At 41.4% G+C, this 21744-nt stretch overlaps 1 protein-coding gene across 50 annotated transcripts in view; it reads left to right on the forward strand.

Moving 5' to 3' along the window:
• Window positions 1-21744, forward strand: part of DOCK10 (dedicator of cytokinesis 10) — a 247285-nt gene that overhangs the window by 102435 nt on the left and 123106 nt on the right. For all 50 annotated transcript variants that reach the window (XM_043523131.1, XM_043523117.1, XM_043523120.1 and 47 more), the window contains exons 3-7: window positions 637-726; window positions 10512-10594; window positions 20199-20271; window positions 20575-20703; window positions 20997-21131. In XM_043523131.1, coding sequence (XP_043379066.1) covers window positions 637-726; window positions 10512-10594; window positions 20199-20271; window positions 20575-20703; window positions 20997-21131 — 510 coding nt within the window. The remainder of the gene's footprint in view (window positions 1-636; window positions 727-10511; window positions 10595-20198; window positions 20272-20574; window positions 20704-20996; window positions 21132-21744) is intronic.

Below are 21744 nucleotides of genomic sequence, written 5' to 3' on the forward strand. Positions count from 1 at the left end.
TTGGGGAGGCACAGCCTCCCCCGGCCTGTGGTACCCACCGCCCATGATAAGTCCATGAAGATTCTCACGGGGCTGCTATGGGGATGCTACATAAAACAGCTACTTCCTGGATCCATCCCTCTCTGATCCAACACCCCTTTCTCTTGCCAGTCTTTCTCTTGCCAATGTCACGTGAAGGTTTTTTTGTGGCTTTTTGGGACTCTGTCTGAAAGCCCCTGCTCCATTCCAAGAATTTCAAACCCTTTATGTCCGTTTCCCTACTTCTTTGCCTCCTTCCATGCCCTGGAGCGGAGAGGGGCATGTAGTGTACTTTTTGTGGAGAAAAGGTTAAAAAATTCTAAAACACATTTTTCCTTTTAAAGTCACTGATGAACAAGGATTTAAAAGATTGAAGCAGGAGCAAACCTAGAGCAAACCCTGTATTCCCCAGAAACCTACTCCAATGCCCTTTGTTTCAATGGCTGCTTCAGCTGATAGACAGTATTGCAAATAGCGTGTGTGTGTGGAAGCCAACAGAAAGTAGGCATCAGCAAAAATGCTGGCTCTTAACCCTTTTATGGACATGCCTTTGATTCTTTATATGTATTTTAATTGTTTGTTGATCTGACTAAATCTTTTGTTCTTATTTCTTGTCAGACAGACATAATTCCATGGGAAATAAGAACTCTGTACCCATCTGTACCTGAAGATGCAGAACAAAATGTAGAAAATTTATTTGTTAAAGAGGTAAATATCCAGCATTTGTACTCCTTGATTTTAAATAAGTCCAGTCACCCTTTTTGTTATGTTTAATTATATGAGTCTAATGGTGATTTCTCTTTTGTTTTAGTCACATTTTTAACCAGTATAATATTTTTGGGTGGCCTGGTTTGCATCTAGAAAACTTGCAATTGTATTGCACTTGCCTCTCGGATGTCATTGTTTTAGTCCTGCACAGCTGATCCTTTTGTATTAGGCACGTTTCTTAATATGAGCACTGAACTCTGGAGCTAGCAAAACCTGGGGAGTTTTGTACTTCAAAAATAATTATATCCTTTCAAAAAACATTAGATGTTTTGCAGAACATTTTGGAACTCTTAGCACTAGTGAGATCTTGTCTCATCTTTATTTTATTTTGAGACCTATGTTGTGGCCCTATCAGCTGGTCACATTAGGGATGAGGAGGAGGGATTCTGCAGTATTAGCAGTGTCTGGAGGCATTGCACCTGTATGGTACACATGCAAGCAGAATGCTTCCCACGTACTTGAGGAATGCAAGCAGGAGCACGGTTGGTCCCAGGGAGAGCAGGAGAGATGCATGGTTTCAAACACTGCTCGTGATTTTATGGCTCCCCTGCAGCTTGTCTTAGAGAGATTCTGGCTGCCTCTTGCACAGGAGCTCAAGAGGTAGACAGCTCCCTGCACCTTTTCCACTGTGTGCTAAAGAAGGCAGAATGTGGCCTGACATTTGTATTAGAAACACAGATATATGAGACCAAATTTCAGCCAGCTTCCAAATTACATGCAATGGTTTTACTTGCATGCACAAATAACCATAGCTCTTAAAATGTGTATGTGCCCTGTTTTTTGTACCCAGAGGAGGGAGTTACACATCCAGCTTCCTAATTTGTATGGGCATTGACTGTTTTTGTGTGCACCATGGCTGCATATATATTTCTGCAGGAAAACTCACTTGTACACAGAAAAGTAGGTAAATAAACTCAAAGGCCAGCCTGAAAATTTGGCTGACAGATTCCCATGCAGCATAACACTTTACAAGCTGGCCCTAGTTCTCTCTCCATCTGTGTGACTAGAAACTCACTGCCAGCTCAAACTCCTTCTCTCCCTGCCACCTTTCCAATTCTGACAATAGGGTTGGAGGAGGAGGCAAGTCATTATTTCCCTTCTTTTCCTTTCACCAGGGTGGGGTCTGTCTGTTCTACAGTTTGAGGTTCCACAAATTGTAAAGCCAACACTATCCCCATTGCTGTGCTCAGAAAATGGAGTCTAAAAATGGAATGTAGCGCACAGTATCTGGGAATTATTACTGCTGAATACTCCAAGGAGGTGCTAATGACAAACTGGAACAACCCTAAGCCTTTTCTGCAACGCTAGAGAGCCAAGAATAAGAGAGAGCGGTAGAACAACGGGGGGGTGGGGGGGGGAGGAACAGCACTAGAGACTTAGGACTGCAGTGGGAGTGCTGTGCATGGAACAATAGTAGGTTGAAGCCCTTAAACTAAATTTTAAAATAGAAATACATGTGTTCCACTTCATGTTTCAAAGCCAAAAAATATATAAAGTCAATTAGGTTCCAAGCAGGAAATAGTTACCAATATCCAATCGTCTCCTTACTCTGCCAAGAGCGTAACGCCAAGTTCCTCTGGAGCCGGGGTATTCTCCTTCTTGTAAATGAAGATAAAAGGTGTAGATATTCCCTTTCCATTCTGCACATAATTTCACCAGATAACAGTATTACAAATGAAGGTCCACAGGACAAATTTATGGGTGAGCCCCCTTCTCTCCCAAGCTGGATATAGTCTTAATGGTAATGAGCATCAGAGGGGTAGCTGTGTTAGTCTGTATCCACAAAGACAACGAGGAGTCAAGCTGGAGACATGTAGGTAAGTATAGCGGTCAGTAGGTTTCCAGTATAGGGTGGTGTTTATGTGACCATCACTTATTTGCACTGTAGTGTCCAGGAAGCGGATCTCTTGAGTGGACTGGTCCAGGCTGAGGTTGATGGTGGGGTGGAAATTGTTGAAATCTAGGTGGAATTCTTAAAAGGCCCCTTCCTGGGGGTCCATATGATGAAGATGTCATCAATGTAGCGCAAGTAGAGGAGGGGTGCTAGGGGATGAGAGCTGCGGAGCCGTTGTTCTAAGTCATGTGGGTACCCATAGCAGAACACAAATCAGACTTCAGTAATGGTAACATGCAAAAGCCAGTAGGAGAGCACTTCAATCTCCCTGGACATTCTATAACAGATTAAAAGTAGCCATCCTAGAACAAAAAAACTTCAAAAACAGACTTCAAAGAGAAATTGCAGAGCTACAATTCATTTGCAAATTTAACACCATTAATTTGGGCTTAAATAAAGACTGGAAGTGGCTGGCTCACTACAAAAGCAATTTTCCCTCTCTTGGTATTGACACCTCCTCCTCAATTATTAGGAGTGGACCACATCCACCCTGACTGAATTGGCCTTGTTAATACTGGTTCTCCACTTGTAAGGTACCTCCCTTCTCTTCATGTGTCAGTATATTTATGCCTGCATCTGTAATTTTCACGCCATGCATCTGAAGAAGTGGGGTTTTTTACCCACGAAAGTTTATGCCCAAATAAATCTGTTAGTCTTTAAGGTGCCACCGGACTCTTCATTGTTTTAATGGTAATGGAATGCCTTGTGAGCCAACAGTTCTCATCTTCTTGTTGCTCTTAGTAGATTTTTTTTCCGGTGCCAAAGGGCTATCACAACAATGGCTTGTTCTTTGAAGGCTGACAGGGGTCTGAAAAACTAAACTGGATTCCCAGATAATTGAAGATCCCAGAAACTTCGTAAGCCAAAGTAAAATAAGGTCTTCAGGTTCCATTTTTCTAAATCACCCCTAAAGGCCTTGAATTGTGGACCCCAGCTTTGTTGTTTAAGTTCTCTCTCATATTCTGCAGTACTCTGTTATCCTTCCTCACCGCCTCAGCCACTGCGTCACGGCCAGAGGCTAAAATATCCAAATAAACCATTGTCATTTCTTCTTCCTTTATCGTACTACTAGTCACCTCCATTTTCTTTTCAATGCTGGTAGGGATCAGGTTGATCCAGGCACACATATATAAATCGGTCCCATCAATTTGTTAAATGAAAGTATCCATTTTAAAAATGGATATTTCAACCCCTCTTGGTGTTAAAGGAAGGATTCTCAATGTAACCTTGTACAGTCCTGTCTTTTGGAATATGCAGATAGCTTAGTGGTCCTCAACATTTTTCCACTGCCATTGTAAAGGATTATGGGATTGGGTGTGTTACAGTTAGTGTTACAATTCTGGGGCTCAGAACTTCCTGTGGTGTCTAACTGTAATATACTCTTCCCCAGTTGCAAACTGGTGTGCACAGCTAAAAGGGGAAGGGAAAATTCGGAGCTGAAGTCACTATTAATTTCTGTCTTTCAGCTTCTTTTACAAACAAACGTGAGACCAATGTTCTCTTTAAAAATGATGTCTATCACCTTGTTATATTTTGGGAGGAGTGTTTGTGCTGGAGCTGACCACCTGTCTGAGAAGGGACAGATTGTGGCTGATTCTGAATCATGTGCAAGGGAGGAAGGAAGATGGTGCAAGTTGGTGAGGAAGTGGGTTGAGCTTCTCCAGCTTATGAGACTTTGCAATGGGTAGCAGCACTTCCAATCCTTGTGCACCTTGGGTCTGATCCTTTGCCCGTAGAAACCAGTGGAAAGGCTCCCAGATACTTCAGGGGACATTGGATCAGGACCCAGAGCCCAAGGAGATATTTTGCCAGTCACACTGAACTCCCCAAAGACTGGAGCTGGGCTCTCACCCCATCCAGGTCTTATCAAAGTGGATGGAGCACATGCTGCACCTTTTAAATGCCTATAGCAGTAGCTGCTCTACTTTGCGCTTCCCCAACATTCCCAGAAGCATGCTGCCTTCTTCAGCACTAAGGGCCTGATCCAGAGCGTGTTAAAGTCAATGGAAAGACTTCTTCAATGGGCTTTGGTTCAGCCAGAATATCTCAGGCAGCCAGAATATCTCCAGCTCCTGCCAGCTCTTCACCCCAGCACAGCTGTAACATTAAAAGCTATCCTTAGTTTCTTCCAAATGCAGTTTTTTGTCCAGTTATTCCTTTATAACTCTGTGACAAATGAAATTCATAAGAGAACTGGAAACTAAGTATTAACAGGACACAGCCGCTGATAACACCTTGCATGTGACATCTGAAAAATCTAACCAGCATATTTGAATAAAGGAATTTTAGGTAAATAAACCACAGAGTATAAAAATACCACTGGATTACAAGTGCTTCTTCTCCTAAAACAAACCTAATGGGCTCAATTCTCCTTTGTCTTGCACCTTGTGGAGTCATTTACACCTGTCCAGTGAATGTGCAGAGCGCTGCCATGTCAGAACAACAACATTTTACACTCCGCACAGATGTCCCTATTTCTGAAGGGCAACAGAAAATCAAGCTTGTTTTGTAGAGTTGTTGGGTCAGAATAGCTTTCTTCTTCCACCTCAGAAGTGGTTGCATTTTAACTGTTGCTGTAAATTATCTTTACAATCCATAAAAATCCTCTTTTAAAGTGCTTTGAGATCCATTCAGATGAAAGGCAGTATATCAAAGTGAAGTAATAATAACTATTATATCCTTAATATTGAAATTTCATGTAGTAGATTTATGTGGTTTATTTCAACATATCTACTGTAGTAAGAATATTATGCATGTTCCTTTTAGTCTGTCAAGACAGGCTTCCTAACTGCAAAAATGGGGTAATACTCAGTTTTCCTTTAGTACCCAAGTCATTCACCGTGGAGGATTTCTGTATTCACGATATTGTACCATATCTCCATAGGACTTGTAAATGTTATTGGTTATTAAACCAAGAGTTTTATTAATCTTAACGCTAAAGAAGTAACCGCTTTACTACTACTCTCTCTATAATTATTGGAAGGGGTTCTATACCAGTGCAGTCAATTACTCAGGCCTTTTTGTCCACCATACATACTGGACACTCATTTTGTTCTTTTAAATTTCAAAGTCAAATTAAAACAAGTGGTAAGTGTCACCATCTAAAATAAATCAAAGGCTTTATTATCCATCATAATGAAGATTTTTTTTCAGGTTCAGAAGCTAAGTGTTTTCAATGTTTTAAAGAAGTAGTGTATCAGTACGCTGCCAACAATGTACTGAGGCTCTCTTACAGCCTACATTTACATTACTTGGAGAAGTAAGCAGTTTATTAAAATGTTGTGAATTAATTGCATATTTTAATCTTTAGGCTTGGTAAAATCTAGGATTCTCAATCACTAATTTTTATTTTATATCTGAGCTGTATGACATTGAAGAGTTGTAAAAATGAGGTCCTGATGGCTTTTGGCCAATAGAGATGGCATCATGCTTTTCATATAAGTAGCGGGATTAACCTTAGAGTGCTGGCTAAATTCCAAACTAGATAATTCTAGTAAATTCTGCCAAAATCCCTTTGTAGTTTCCCTTGAGTATGATTCTTTACTTCCTGTTTTACAACTCTTTCTTAGTGTTGCCCTTCTCTGTTTAATAGCTGCTGCTTTCCACCTCAGAGATGGCAGAATTTAAGTGGTGAATGAAGAGACATAATGCTTTATGAAGCTAATGTGTGTGTAAGGTGCTTTAGGATTCAAACACTGCATCCATCATTCCATGTTATTGCTGTTATTATTATTATTAAATGAATGATTAATTGAGTACCTTCCCCAAGCTTGCAGAGATCTTAAAGACAATGTAAACTGTGAAAGAAAGGGGAACTCTGGCCATTTTCAAGGGGTTTCTAGGTACTCTCTTCAGTTCTGCTTCTCTTATTTCATTTTCTTTTTTTCAAAATGTTAATTTGCATTTCAGAGCAAACCTGTAACATGGCTTCCCTATGAAGTGCCTCTTTCACTGTGGCAGCCATTACACTGTCACCAGCAACACAAACACTGGAAAGCTGCAGGTGCTGAGTTTTTGCGGGATGATCTCTCTAGGGGAAAGTCTGGCCAGTGGGGAAAGGAGAGAAGGGGGAAAAAAAAAAAGGCTTCAAAGCTGACAGCGGGTGGATGGAATAAGAGAGCTGATGCAAATGAGTGCCAACCCTTCCCCATCCCATAACTAATCTCCTCACCCTACTAGTACTAAACATCCTTTTGGAATGACTCTCCATTAAGGTTAATAGGCAGTTGTATCTGGCCCAAGGGCCTCAGCTGTTCCTGTGGAAGGGTTCCATCCTTCTGATCAACAGGATCTTGTGTGTTTTCCTCCATAATTCAATAATTTCCCATCAAAGATGTTGATGAAATCAATACAAATATTTCGGTATTTTCTGGTGGAAAAATGTTCGGCTGGAAAATGTTCAGCCCACTTTGGTTTATAACAGACTACAATTCCTAACCACAACAGGCTGTCTAGAGATAAGGAGTAGCCATTGCTCTAAATTTACTTGCCTCTGTGATTTCTCTGAATGTTACTTGAATGTGCTTTTTGTTCCTTTATATTTTAATTTTGATTAGTCTCTTCTTGAAGAAGCACAAGAAACCTTTATATTTAATAAGTTAAAACATTGTGGCCTGCTCTATATATAGTTCATGGCTTTTTTAAAACACATCAGTAAAGAGCCTATAATGTTAACAGAAAAAGTCCTGTGTTGAGTCCCTTTTACATGAATTGATTGCATCTTTTAAGTATTCTAATCAGTAATGAAAGTAGGACAGGAAAAATTAGTCCTTTCATTAAAGGACTCAGTTTCTTTTTGTGTCTCAAATAGACAGTGTATGAAGTATGAATTAGCGGGTCTGCACTCATTCTGATCCAATTCACTGAATGATCTTTTTCACTGGCTCATGTAATACAGTATATATATATTGCTCCTATGCAAATATTTACTTACTATGTCCCAGATGGTCACCAGACTGACTTAACTAAAGCTTAAACCACAGAAACACAATGGTGAGATTGTTTCTGTCCACCTGTGAGTCTGCAGAAAGGGCTCAGTTTTGCTATCATTGGAGTCCATAGTAAAATTCCCACTGATATCAGTGTGCCATATTCAGGTTTGGGCTGTGATCCTGCAAGGTGCTGAGTGTCCTCCATTACCATTTAAAGTCAATGATTGCATTAGTCTGTCTGTCTAGCATTTAAGCCATAATATATGATTCTATGTGCCTGTATGATCTGGTCACGTTTTCTCCCACTTTTTCGTGCAGCACCATTGAATTCAGTGAGGGTGTAAATCAGTACTGAATTTCGCCCTGTGCATTCAGAATGAATCTATTACTATAGCGATTTGGATGTCATATATGTTAATATATTTCATTCAGCATTTATGTGGGAGGGGACAGCTTATGAATTTGCAGCTGTTTCCTTGTAATTTTGTTTCATATACCGTAAAATCAAAAAGAGATTTGAAAAAAAAAGTAATTTAAAATGATCCTGTGCCTGGCTTGTGGGTGGTTTTTTGTTTTTGTTTTTTTTATATATATATATGTGGTCACATCTACTAAGAAGTTTTATCATTGACTTTAATGGGAGTAGTTTAGGCCAATGTTGAGCCCTTTTGAAAATACCACCCACAATTTAGAAGATCATCAGACCTCACTCCAGAAGGCTGATAGTATTTTCCATATTAATGGCCAAAGCCTGACTGCTCCCCTCCCTGTCTGTGAATACAGAAGGCTCTACACTTAGTGACACCACAGTAAAGCGAGGACAGGCTGTGGAGAGGTCATGGTCAGAACGTTCCTTGGAGTGGGGTTTAGTCTCACTGACCTATTCCATCCTTCTGTCTCTTTATTGTCCATGTTCTCCTAACTTCATTCTGTCAAGCGTTTACTCCCTGCATTCTCATTTCTCTGTTCCCCCGCCCCTTTGAGCTCTCTCTCAATCAGTTCTCTCTCTCATCTCCATCCCTCTGTTTTCCATGAGACCCTCTCCCTCTCCCCACTCTGAAATGTCCCTCCACCTCATACTGTCTCCTTCCTGTGGTTCCCTTTCTTCTCCCCCCAACCCCCACCATCACTGATATATCTCCCTCCCCCCCGCTTCCCCGTATGTTTTCTCTTGTCCCACCTAAGGGGGCCGCTGCTGCTGTTGAAGGGTGTGCACAGAGGGCAAGGTCTAAGTCCCATTATGTCAACTGCTTGTATTAAGTGATCTCCACTGTGCCACCACTCCTGCAGTCACAGAGTCTAGTGCTGCAGATGGCAGCCCTGTTTTTCCTCAGAGGGCACTCCGATACTATAATGATGGGAGTCATACCTATCAGTATCTGGCTAGCCTGGGTATCCCCACTATAAATAGGTCCAGTTCTTCTTTCCCCCAAACAAGAGGACTGTCGGTGCTGGGCTTTCCGGGCCCCAGAGGCCAACTCTAGGTGGCTGATCCTGCAAACACTTCTGCTTAACTTTTTGCATGTGAGTAGTCCCGTTGAGCTTGACAGATTGATCAGAATAAGGAGAGCAGGACGGTAACCAGATAAATGGGCATAATTAGAAAGTTCAGTGGGTAAGTTAAATGCATGCTGAAGTGCTTTGCAGGATCAGGCTGTTAGTTATTAGTACAGCCAAAATCTTTTTTCTATTATTAAAAACCATAAACGCCATAACTATTTTATCTGCAGATGCTAGTAACTGTGGAAGAGGAAGAATGGTCTTGTGGTCAAGGAGCCAGTAGCATGGGTCCATTAATATACCATTTAACTCTAATAAATTGACTAAGGGACCAAGCTTGCTTATGATGACAGAATAGTGGGGTAATTTTTTTAACATACTATACAATTATTAATCCCTACAGTGTGCTTTTTAACCACAATTTCCAGAAGTTTATGATATAATCTGCTCCATTCTCCTTGTTGCAACTTTACAGGCTACCAATAAACATACACATTTCTTGTTCCTCTCCACCAATATTTTCTTGCCTTGGCAATTTGAATCTTTGTTAAAATGAGTAACATGATAGTAGGTCGTAAATTAAACATGACTCAACAATGTTATATTGTTGCAGCTAAGGACATCATGCCATACTTACCACAATAATAATTTTCTATAAAAATGAGCGGTACAGTAATTCTGTTCTACTTGACACAGCATAGACTTCAAATGCAACTTGCATTCAGCTTTGGGCACCACATTTCAAAAGAGACATGAACATATTAAAGAGAGTTCAGAAGAGAGCCACAAAACCAACAAAAGGCTTAAAAAGTAAGAACTATGAGGGGAAGTTAAGAGAACTGGAGAAATTCGGTATGAAAAAAATAGGACTCAGGTGAGACATAACAGTCCAGAAATACATTATGGGTTGTTATAAAGAGGATAAGGATCAGTCCTTGAGGACAGAACAAGAAGTAATGGGCATAAGCTGTAGCAGGGAGAAATTTAAGTTAGGTAGTACGTTAAGTCTAGTTACTGTGGAAGTTAGGTAATGAAGCCAGGTGCAAAGGGAAGACATAATTTATGTCAGTGGAGATATTCAGGGACACAAAGCTATCAATCTATCAAGGTGATATAGTAATAATTTAATAAATCCTTCCATGATGCAGAAGGATAAAGTCAGTAATCTACTTTAGGTTGCTTCCGCGCACATGAGTCAATTAAAAAACATCACCTTTGATTTAAATGGGAAATAGTGCTTTAAAACTCTAAGAAATATGAAATTGATTTTCCTTTAAGAATAGCACTACCAAGCTATGAAACAAGAGAATATGTGCTTCTGCTGGGGTTGTTTCTTTGTTGTGTAGCCTTTCCTGAGTGTGAATAAGTTGAAATAATCTATTTCTTTCCTTTCTTTTTAGGCTTGTAAATATTACAATTCTCAGTGGCACGTTGTGAACTACAAATATGAAAAGTATTCAGGAGATTTTCGACATTTACCACAGTAAGAACTTCACTAGTTTTCCATTTTCTTCTCCCAGTTTGGTACTGTTTCACTGAGTCATGTCAATCTTTCCACTTTCCCCGATCCTATATGTGCTCCCTATTTGTTTTACCATAAACGTACTGGGCCACATTTAAAAAAAAAAAAAAAAAAAAAAGGCAGAGACAAAGATCCATGAGCAAAATGTTCAAGACTCTGCAAACACCTTCACTTATAGCTACTGAACACTTTTAATGTACATTCAAATCAAATGACTACTCTTGTATTATTAATATTTGTATGTGCAAAGTACTGATTAGTTCAGGCAAGTCTGGCTTTTTTACTGTTACTAAAAAAACATAAATGTCAGAACTATTTTACCTGGGCCTAATTCTCCTGTCAGTTACAGTGGTGTAAACCTGGAATTACTCCATTAATTATTTAGTTACTCTGGATTTACACCACAGTAAATGAGGTCAAAATCTGCCCAATGCGTATAATGCAAGAGGGTATGTGCACACACAAACACCTTTGATGCTTCCAGTGGTCTTCTACTTTTTCAGTATTTGGTCATTGTGTGAATAATGAACTTTTCCATGACACGTAGGGCACAAAATAAATTCATGGTTTCATTATAACCATTCTCATAAAACAAACTGACGTTCTGCAGCCATTGGGCATGATTCTTTTCTCATTTACACTGATGGAAATCAGGAGTATTTCTGTTGAGGTCAGTGGAGTAAGAGCAGTGTAAAAGTGGTATAAAAGTACAGGACAATTGTGTTCCTTGACTTCAGGAATAAGAAATGTAAGTCTTTGGGCCAAATTCTTTATCTTCAAGGTATAATACATGTGCAGTTGTTCCCAATATCACGGTTTCCTGACAAGCGGCTTATGCTTTAAACTAGGGATAATTATAGTGAGCAGCTAATTAAATTACAGAACACTGAAATGAACAACATTAACTCCATCTTTCTCAGAATTTGAGGCATAAAATTGTGATACTGTATTCTTGTAGAAAAGATTGTAAAAAGAGCAATAAATAGCAAACAACAGGAATCGATTCTCTGGACGCTGATTGGATTAAGGATGAGAGGTGGTACAAACTGAATCCATTCTTGTAGCAATCTTAAGATTGTCTCTTACAGTCTTCTTCAGATGCTAGGCACACAAAGTCGTGTACTATAAGCCTTCCTTTGTATCCACAATTCCTCTCTTGTTTATGAATCCTTCTATGAACAGAGAGTGTATTAATCCTAGAGGCAAAGGAGAAGAGTGACAGTAATTAGAGTTCTTAGATGCAGTTTTGTTTAGGTAACTTTTTACTCAGTGGGACAGCTTGTATTTTCTAATGATCTGTCTGCTCAGGAGAGGAAATTGAAAATGCAACATTTTTCAGTCCAAGTTTGCAAGTACTGTCCCTCTTATGAAATATGCAACAAGCTGAACTGTTTCTCAAATGGAGTTTGCATTATTCTGCATGAAAGTAATTTGTAGTCAGTATGTACATTGTCTTCCATGGAATTATGTCAGTCTGTTGTTCTGCTTTCAGCATTCTCTATTTTTCACATCCACCTGGGATATTATGGGGTCTTCTAATCTTGTTTCCATATAATGGGTTATTGTCAAAACCAGAATAGTTTGCTTATATCACAGAGTGTAATGACTGAGAGAGCTTTTAGTGTACAGTCTCTTGAATCTCTAAAGAAAATTTACAGCAGGTCTGTCCAAACATTGCCCGACTGATAGCTCCACTGGCATTTGGACAAGAGAATTAACCTAATTTGCACCGAATGAGGCCAATTGCAGACAACCTCTTTTTTTTTTAGTGCAGAGGTACAACCGACAAAACATCCTGCCAAACATTGCTCCAACTTGATCTAAACAGCATCTGCGTATATCATGATAGAGCATCACATACTGTGATCCTTGTAGGCTGCACCTCTATGTTAAAAATAAGGGTGGCCTCAAGTCATGCTAAGTGTCTCACATTTAGCCATCAGCCATAGTTTTGAGCATTTTTCACAGAGCTCCCATCACACTGCACTGAGCATTTACCCTAAGCATTAACACCCAGACCCCAAACCAGCTGCGCCCACCCCACTAAAGCCCACTCCCCCAGCACCTGGACCCCCCTTGAGCCCCACACACCCAGACTTCCCCCTGCCGAGCCCCATCCCCTCCCTCACCCAGACCCTCCCTGCCGAGCCCCAACCACCTTCACCTGGACCCCCCTGCAGAGTCCCATTTCCTCTGCATCTGGAACCTCCCAGCGAGCCCCTGTACATCCAAATCCCCCGCACACCCAGACCCCCCAACAAGCTACCTGCAGTGAGATAGCCCCACACAGAACCAGCTCACCCCCACACTTGGATCCCACACACACTAAGCCCCTTCACACTTGGATTCTGCCAAGCTAAGCCTGCCTGCCCACACCTAGTGCACCTGGCAAGGAAGGGCAGGAACCCAGGGTGTTTTTGGGGCAAGCCCGGCCCATGCACTGTATAAGGGTTGGGTGCAGCCTCACTGCTGAGTCTGTGTTCTGGGGGCGGGGCTGCAGGGTGATCTCCTACCTCAGTGCAACTAGTGACCTGTGTTCCCCACTGCCATGCTGGAGCTTTATTTATTGACAAAATCTGCAGAATTGTGCAGAATTTTAAAATATTGTGTGCAAAATTTTAATTTTTTTTGGCACAGAATTCCCTCAGGAGTATATAATGGTACTAACACTTCCCTGATGCATCTGAAGATTGCATTAGCCTTTTTTATGGCCACATCACATTGGTGCCTCATAGTCATCCTGTGATCGACCAGTACACCCAGGTCTTTCTCCTGCTCTGTCACTTCCAATTGTCCCTAGCTTATACCAAAAATTCTTGTTAGTTGTCCCTTAGTGCATGACTTTGCACTATTAAATTTCATCCTATTTCTATTACTCCTATTTTAAAGCTCATCCAGATCTTCTTGTATGGTATTTTGGTAATCCTCCTTATTGGCAATATCTCACAACATTGTGCCATGTGCAAATTTTATTAGCACACTCCCATGTTTTGTGCCAAGGTGATTAATTAATATGTTAAATAAGACTGATCCCAAAACCAGTCCCTGAGGAACTCCACTAGTAACTTCCTTACAGCCTGACACTTTCTCCCCCTCACACCACTTTCTTAAAAATAGGAACTATATTAACAATTCTCGAGTCATAGGGTATAGCCCCAAGTTTACAGATAAGTTAAAATTCTTGCTATTGGGTTTGCAATTTCGTGTGCCAGTTCCTTTAATATATTTGGATAGAGATTATCCAGGCCCTCCATGTTTGAGTTTGGCTTCCACCTTGGATGTGGTAATTTCTACTTCCTCATTTCCATTAGCTACCCTGTCACTATCTCTTAGCCCCTCATTAACCTTATTAAAAATTGAGGCAAAGTATTTGTTTAGGTGTTGTATCATGCTTAGATGATCTTTAATGTCCACCCCGTCCTCGGAGTTTAGTGATCCCTCTTTTTCCCTTGTTTTCTTGTTGTTTACAGAAACTTTTACTATTGCTTTTAATTTCCTTTGCAAGGTCCAACTCTGCTTGGTTTTTCCCTACGCTTTCTGAGCTCCAAGAGGTAGTTTTCCTTGCTGATTCATCCCATATTCCATTCCTTGTAGGCTTTCTGCTTTCTCTTAATCACCTGTTTGAGATAAAAGAAAAGGAGGACTTGTGGCACCTTAGAGACTAACCAATTTATTTGAGCATGAGCTTTCGTGAGCTACAGTTCACTTCATCGGATGCATGCTGTGGAAATCGCACAAGACATTTTATACACAGACACCATGAAACAATGCCTCCTCCCACCCCACTCTCCTGCTGGTAATAGCTTATCTAAAGCGATCATCAAGTTGGGCCATTTCCAGCACAAATCCAGGTTTTCTCACCCTCCGCCCTCCCACAAACAAACTCACTCTCTTGCTGGTAATAGCCCATCCAAAGTGACCACTGTCTTCACAATGCATAATGCAGCAAGAGAGTGAGTTTGTTTGTGGGAGGGCGGAGGGTGAGAAAACCTGGATTTGTGCTGGAAATGGCCCAACTTGATGATCACTTTAGATAAGCTATTACCAGCAGGAGAGTGGGGTGGGAGGAGGCATTGTTTCATGGTGTCTGTGTATAAAATATCTTGTGCGATTTCCACAGCATGCATCCGATGAAGTGAGCTGTAGCTCACGAAAGCTCATGCTCAAATAAATTGGTTAGTCTCTAAGGTGCCACAAGTCCTCCTTTTCTTTTTGCGAATACAGACTAACACGGCTGTTACTCTGAAACTTGTTTGAGATACTTGCTCATCCAGGTTGGTCTGCAACTCTTCCCGACAATTTTTTTTCCCTTGCTTGGGACGCAGGCTTCAGATAGTTTCTTCAACTTTGACTTTAGTAATTCCAAGCCTTCTCTACGTTCAGATCCTTTAGTTCTTCAGTTCAGTCCACTTTCCTAACTAATTCCCTTCAGTTTTCTAAGTTTGCCCTTTTGAAATCTAGGACCCTACTTGTAAATCTGTTTTTGTTTATCCTTCCATTTAGTTTAGACTGAATTAGCTCATGATCACTCAGATCAAAGTTGTCTCCTACAACCAGTTCTTCTCTGAGGTCCTCACTTTCATCAGGGCAGTTTGTCATTTCACACACTTATGCATGATGTAGATTGATAGCTGCATAGGGAAGCACTTTTCAACAGGCTGAAAACTTCCCTGTTCTGAAAATAGCACTTTCTACTGGGAAGTGGTTGCAATTTGATGATAAATACCTAGAGTAGAAACTTGGGGCCAAATTCATCCTTGGCGAAGTTCCACTGAATGCAATATGTTACATGGGTGATTAATTCAGCCCTCTGAGTATGAAGTGACATTATGTAAAACGCTAATTTTCCTCTGGATATGTTCCTTCTTTGAGGCTTTTTGCAGACCTTTCCACCAGCTAAATTGTATGGTGCTTTGATGTCTGTTCCCTCACTACTTCTTTTTGCATGACTGTGCATATTGTGCTATATTATGCTTTTTTTCTTAGTGAGCATGGAGGAAACATATTACTGACTTTGAGCCTGAGTTGTGGCATTGCTTTCAGTAGGAGCAGGCTTTGAGCCATTAGTAGGGTCTCTTTTTCATTTGCTAAGTAAAAAACCAAAATTCCCAATTGAGTAATTCAGGCTAAACTACTCGAGGTTCTGCATCTTTGTATAGCTATTTAGGTGGAGTATATGGAGTGTGTGCAGAATAGAAGAGACATGGTCAACTCTCTGACACAATATGTTCTCTCTAGTGGTCCTGAAGAGTTAACAGCATGGCTAAAGGGGTTATACATCAAGATAGGACAAATGACTTCTTCTGTGGAGTGTGATACAGACAGCATTGATTGGATGGGCATTCAGGAGGGGCCATTGAGGGTCCACCTGGAGAACTTCTGGTTAACTCAGCAGGAATTAATCTACGGCTGCTAAGGCAGTGCACCATGGATCAGCAGGTCCTTTAAAAATGTTCAGCACATGCTGAGCTTTGCTGGCTGGTGCAGAGGGGAGCAGGGCCCCACCTTCTTTGGGTTAGAAGGTATAGCCCTTGCATCTACTCAGGGCTGGCCTGCGTTGGCAGGAGCATTCATAATACTTCCCGAAGAGCTGGGGGAAGCTCACTCACAGCAGCAGTTACTACAGCTGTACACACACCCTGTTCCACAATAACAAGCAGGGCCAGAGCAAATGGCACACCCCTTGTCTCACTCCGCTGTCGACTGTAGCAGTTGGGTAGAAGCTTAAGAATTTTATCTAAAGATGTAACACTACAGGAATCCTTTTGGTCTCTCGGTTCTTTCTCAAAAGAAAAAAAATCAAATAATTGTTACTTAGTTCAATAAGTAAATAACCTGTCCTGTTAGTACATCAGATTCTAAAGTGAATCTGTATTAGCTAGAACCAGTGCATCTGAATCTTGCTAGCCATTTGCATTTGAGAAAGCTCTTTAGTCAATTTGGTACCCAAATTTCTCGAAGAACATTTAATGGTAAATTTTCAGGACTGAACAGCAGATTACACTCAGAACTCCTGTGAGTAAGAGTGGGAGTTGTTTAATAAGGTGCTGAGACTATTTCTTAAAAGAGACCTGCAAAGCATTTGAAAACAATTAGGGTTCTGCTTTTCCCCACCCCTCACCCAGCTTTATAATTTACAAAAGCTTGAAACCGTTGTTTCTTTTGGTTTTAGAGCATGATTGTTCCTTTAGGAAGGTTGAATCTGGTCTTCCCAGCTTATAATGGATAACCTCCAGGAGGGTTTATTCAGAATACTAACACCTTATTTGACAGGTGTTGAATCTTTATTCAAAGTGTTAATTAGTCAATGAAGTCACGTAGGTGTGAAAAAAAAACCCAAAACAAACTTAAGCCAAAGAGTTTTAAACAGTCTGATTAAAGAACACTCTTACTGTCTCTGTTGCTCCACTTCCACTCTCTTGGCTCTTGTGACATTGCCACTTCATTTATAATAGGCCATTCCAACCTCGACAGGAACTGGTTTGCTAATGTTAAAAACAAGCAGCAAATTGTTTTGTTTTTTTTTCTAAACCCTTTCAGACTTACTTCATATAAAATAAAGAAGCAAAAAAGGACATAAGCCCTTTTATTTTATTTTCCTTCACAGACCATGCTTAAAAATTGCACTACAGTTATTGCAAAAAGTCTCTGAAGTTATGTGAGGCAGGGATATGAGATATATGTTTGGGGTAAAGTTAGCCCCGGGTGAGGACCTTAGGAAGGAAATAACTAATGGATATGTTAGTCATGAACTTTTACTTGAGTTTGGGTGTTTTAATATTTTGATTATTGTTGGCTTGTTTGTTTGTTTGAAGTCTGTTTGACGTTCCATGTTTAGCATTTTGTGGAGGGTTTTAAATGGCTCGGTTAATAGTGTGGATTCTATAGATACATTTTTCTTTATACAGTACTAAGAATGGGGCTTGATGTGACCATCTTAATAGCTTGCCTCTTAATAGTCAAAGAGGTTTCTAAGGTGATGACCTTTAACGTTGGACAAGTTTAAAACAATTTAAATTTGTCCATTTGCTGGCAGCAAACATTTAAATTAATTTGTTTTTGAATAAAAAACATCCATCAAGATGTATAGTGTAGCTGGCTGACTGTTATTTAGAGCTTGATCCTGCAAGGTTTTGAGCGAACTGGATCTCAGTGGGACTACTCGTGTGTAGAGTTAAGTGCATGTGTAAGTGATTAGCCTGATCAGGGCCAGAGTGCGAGGACACCATCCAGGAGATCTTGCAGGATGCCGCCAAGATCGACGCCTCCCTGCTAGCACCGTGGCAGAAGATAAACGCCCTGAACACCTTCCTGATCCCCCGCATCTCGTTCGTCCTAAGAGGATCCGCCGTGGCCAAGGTACCCTCAACAAGGTAGACAAGATTGTCCGGCAGCTGGTGAAGAAGTGGCTGTTCCTTCTCCAGAGAACCAGCAACGAGCTGGTCTACATCGCCCACAGGCATGGCGGTGCCAATGTCCCCCGCATAGGCGACCTGTGTGACATCACGGTGATCACCCACACCTTCCGCCTGCTGACATGTCCTGACTCCATGGTAAGTAACATCGCAGCAAACGCCGTCCATGACGCAACAAAGAAGTGGATCGGCAGAGCCCTCTCCAACCAAGACACCGCCACCTTCCTGAGCAGTTCCCTGGATGGTGAATTCGGAAGGGACGGGCATGACATCGCTTCACTGTGGTCCTGCACTCGCAATGCCACGCGTCGCCTGGGGAAGCGCATCGGCTGCCGCTGGGAGTGGTGCGAGGAGCGCCAGGAGCTGGGAGTCCTGGTGCCGCAGATCAATGCCCCGAGCGCCGGGGCATGCTGGCGAGGACCCTGAAGGAGCCATCCGCTCACTGTACATGGAAACCCTGAAGCATAAACCAGACCGGGGTAAAGCCTTCGAACTGACCAGCAAGTGGGACGCCAGCAACCACTTCCTTGCTGGGGGCGGCTTCACCCGTTTCGCCGACTGGCAGTTCATCCACCGCACCCGGCTCAACTGCGTCCCACCCAACGGAGCCGTCCGGCACAGGAACCGAGACAAGTGTTGCAGGAAGTGTGGCTACTCCAACGAGACCCTGCCCCACGTCCTGTGCAGCTGCAAGCCCCACTCCAGAGCCTGGCAGCTGCGGCACAACGCCATCCAGAACCCCCTGGTGAAAGCCATTGCACCGCGCCTGGGGGAGGTCGCCGTGAACGGTGCCATCCCCGGTACTGAGAGCCAGTTGCGACCTGACGTGGTAGTCACCGACAAGGCCCAGAAAAAGATCATCCTTGTCGATGTCACGGTCTCCTTTGAGAACAGGATCCCGGCCTTCCGCGAAGCCCGAGCTCGTGAGCTGGAAAAATACGCCCCCCTGGCCGACACCCTGAGAGCGAAGGGCTACGAGGTGCAGATGGATGCCCTGATCGTCAGAGCCCTGGCGCTTGGGACCCCTGCAACGAGTGTGTGCTGCAGACCTGTGGGATTGGTCGACACTACGCACGGCTCATGTGGCGCCTCATGGTCTCGGACACCATCCGATGGTCCAGGGACATCTACATCCAACACATCACCGGTCACCGACAGTACCAGGAGGCGTGAGCCGGTACGACATCGTGCATCCATTATGGGAAAGGGACTAAGAGACTTTTTCCATTGGACATATGAACTGGAACCATAAACTCACTGAACATTAAATCCCACCAAATGAGGGTAAATCCATCCTTATCACTGTATCCACTCATTATACTCCACATCTGAACATAGCCATTATATGAACAACATACCCCCATATCTCAATGTCTGTACTTTGACCCGTTAAACTTTTACCCCCAATCGGGGAGATTGCAGATTATGTATTCCTTAGGCCACCCGTTCCTAAACCGAATTTTGCACCCCTTGATAATCTGTACCTTATTCCCTGATAACCAGAAACTTCTATGCCTAAACTCTGTACCGTTTTCTTTTTACTTCAACATCACCTTAATAAAATTATTAAGTGCATGTGTAAGTGATTAGCCTGATCAGGGCCAGAGTGCTTAGCCACTTAGAGGACTGAATTGTTTTATGGCACTCATTAGTAAGATGCCTGAGCACCTTCCACATTCTGAAGGCAAATACATGAAGCATCATTGCAACTTTGAGTGTGGAGTCGTCCTAATATTTGGTGGGAAATGTATTGAGATTGAATATGGTAGAAAAAATCAAATATTGAAATTTTCAGATGAAAGAAGAATAATTGTTTTCACAAAAATGGTAGTGAAACAGTTGATCCACTCTTTCCACCAGCTCTAGCTGGGATGCTTCTTTTTGGGGGGGAGTGATCCAAAATCCTTAATAATTTGGGGTTTCTGACTGTTCTTACCGGTTATAAAGCAAAGACCAGAAGGATTTCAACTAAAGATAAAATTGGCTACACTTTCAAAAGATGTTTTTTACAGAAGCTCAGAGCAGTCCAGCATTAGATATATTTGAAGGTGTCCTGGGAGGTTTGCATCCTCAAAAGAGCAGTCACATAAAAAAGAATACTCTCTTCCAGTTATGAAGCTCAACATTAATAAGCTTTTTTCCTGCCCTAGAAATGAATATAGACCAGAGAAATTGCCTTCACATTCCTTTGAAATTGATCATGAAGATGTTGATAAAGATGAAGTAAGTATATTGATTTTTTTCCCCACTGCTGAGTTATTTATTCGTTTAACATCAAATAAGTAAGGATAACAGAGTCTCGTTATCTTCTGTGGAATGTTTCATATATTAGCTAACTCTGGATTTAATGAAACAGCTTTGTCTCTTATGTCATCATGTGCCCAGCAGGAGAATTAATAAAGTGTTTTTGAAAGGAATGTGAAGATTGTATTGTTAAGAGAAAGTAGATATTCAAATGCATCGTTCCCTTTGGTCTTAAACTCACAAAAGCAAGTCAATGCAACAATAATGATGTCTTTTATATAGGATACCACATCCCACTCGTCTTCAAAAGGTGGCGGCGGTGGTGGAGGATTTGGAACAGGAATTTTCAAGTCTGGCTGGCTTTATAAAGGGAATTTTAACAGTACTGTAAACAATAGCATTACTGTTCGGGTAAGGGGACATCGTTATTCTTTCTTTGTTCTGTTTGGCTTTAATCCTCTACACGCTCCTCCCCATCCACCCGCAGCAGGGGAGCTGATGTTTTCAATTCTCATTTAGCTGTTTTCATCTCAAATTAGGTTTGTTTAAATTGCATTTAATGATAGTAAAGTGGATGTTACTATTGTCTGCAGAGTAGCACAGTTGAAATGCAGTTAGCAATGGCGTATTGTTTAAACCCTTTGAATAAAATATCTATGAAAACAATTTGCAGTACAGCAATTGTGTTTTTGTTTTCACTATAGTCATTCAAAAAGCGCTACTTCCAGCTGACACAGTTGTCAGATAACTCATACATTATGAATTTTTACAAAGATGAGAAAATATCAAAGGAACCAAAGGGATGTATATTTTTGGATTCCTGTACGGGGGTTGTACAGGTAAGTCACATTTATTTTCATTCTATTATTTTGGAATGACATGGTGGGCCCAGCTTATGTAAATGGTTGTAAACTCTGTTATCTTTAGTGGAACACTCTTACAGATCTGGCTTTATATCATTAACTACAAATTTTATTGGAGGGTTTTTAATGTAAAAAAAAAAGAGAGAGAGAGAATGATGCAGGTCAATGATGAGAACATATGTATAAGTCTGATACTGGCCTCATTTTCATTTGTAACTCCACTGATTCCAGAGAGTTACTCTTGATTTACACCAGTATAAGAAGGACAAAAGTAAAACCATGATGTTTTGTGTAGAAATAGGAGTATTACAAGCAAACATTGATACACATTCATATAAACTAACTAAATGGCTCTGGTCCTGCAGTAGGATCTGTGTGGGAAGATATTTATATCCATGCAGAATCCCACTGACTGCAGTGAACTCCACACTAGCATGAGGCTTAGCCGGTGTGGATGTCATTGAAGGATCTGGGACTAACATTCTGATAAGTACTGAGATAATGGAGGATCTTAAAGAAGGCAGGCATGCTAAAGCCTGCCTTAGTCCTAAACTGATATCTTGGTAAGACATTTGCACTGAAAATCTGC

Source organism: Chelonia mydas, chromosome 9 (genome assembly GCF_015237465.2).
Source record: "Chelonia mydas isolate rCheMyd1 chromosome 9, rCheMyd1.pri.v2, whole genome shotgun sequence".
Taxonomy (NCBI): Eukaryota; Metazoa; Chordata; order Testudines; family Cheloniidae; genus Chelonia; species Chelonia mydas.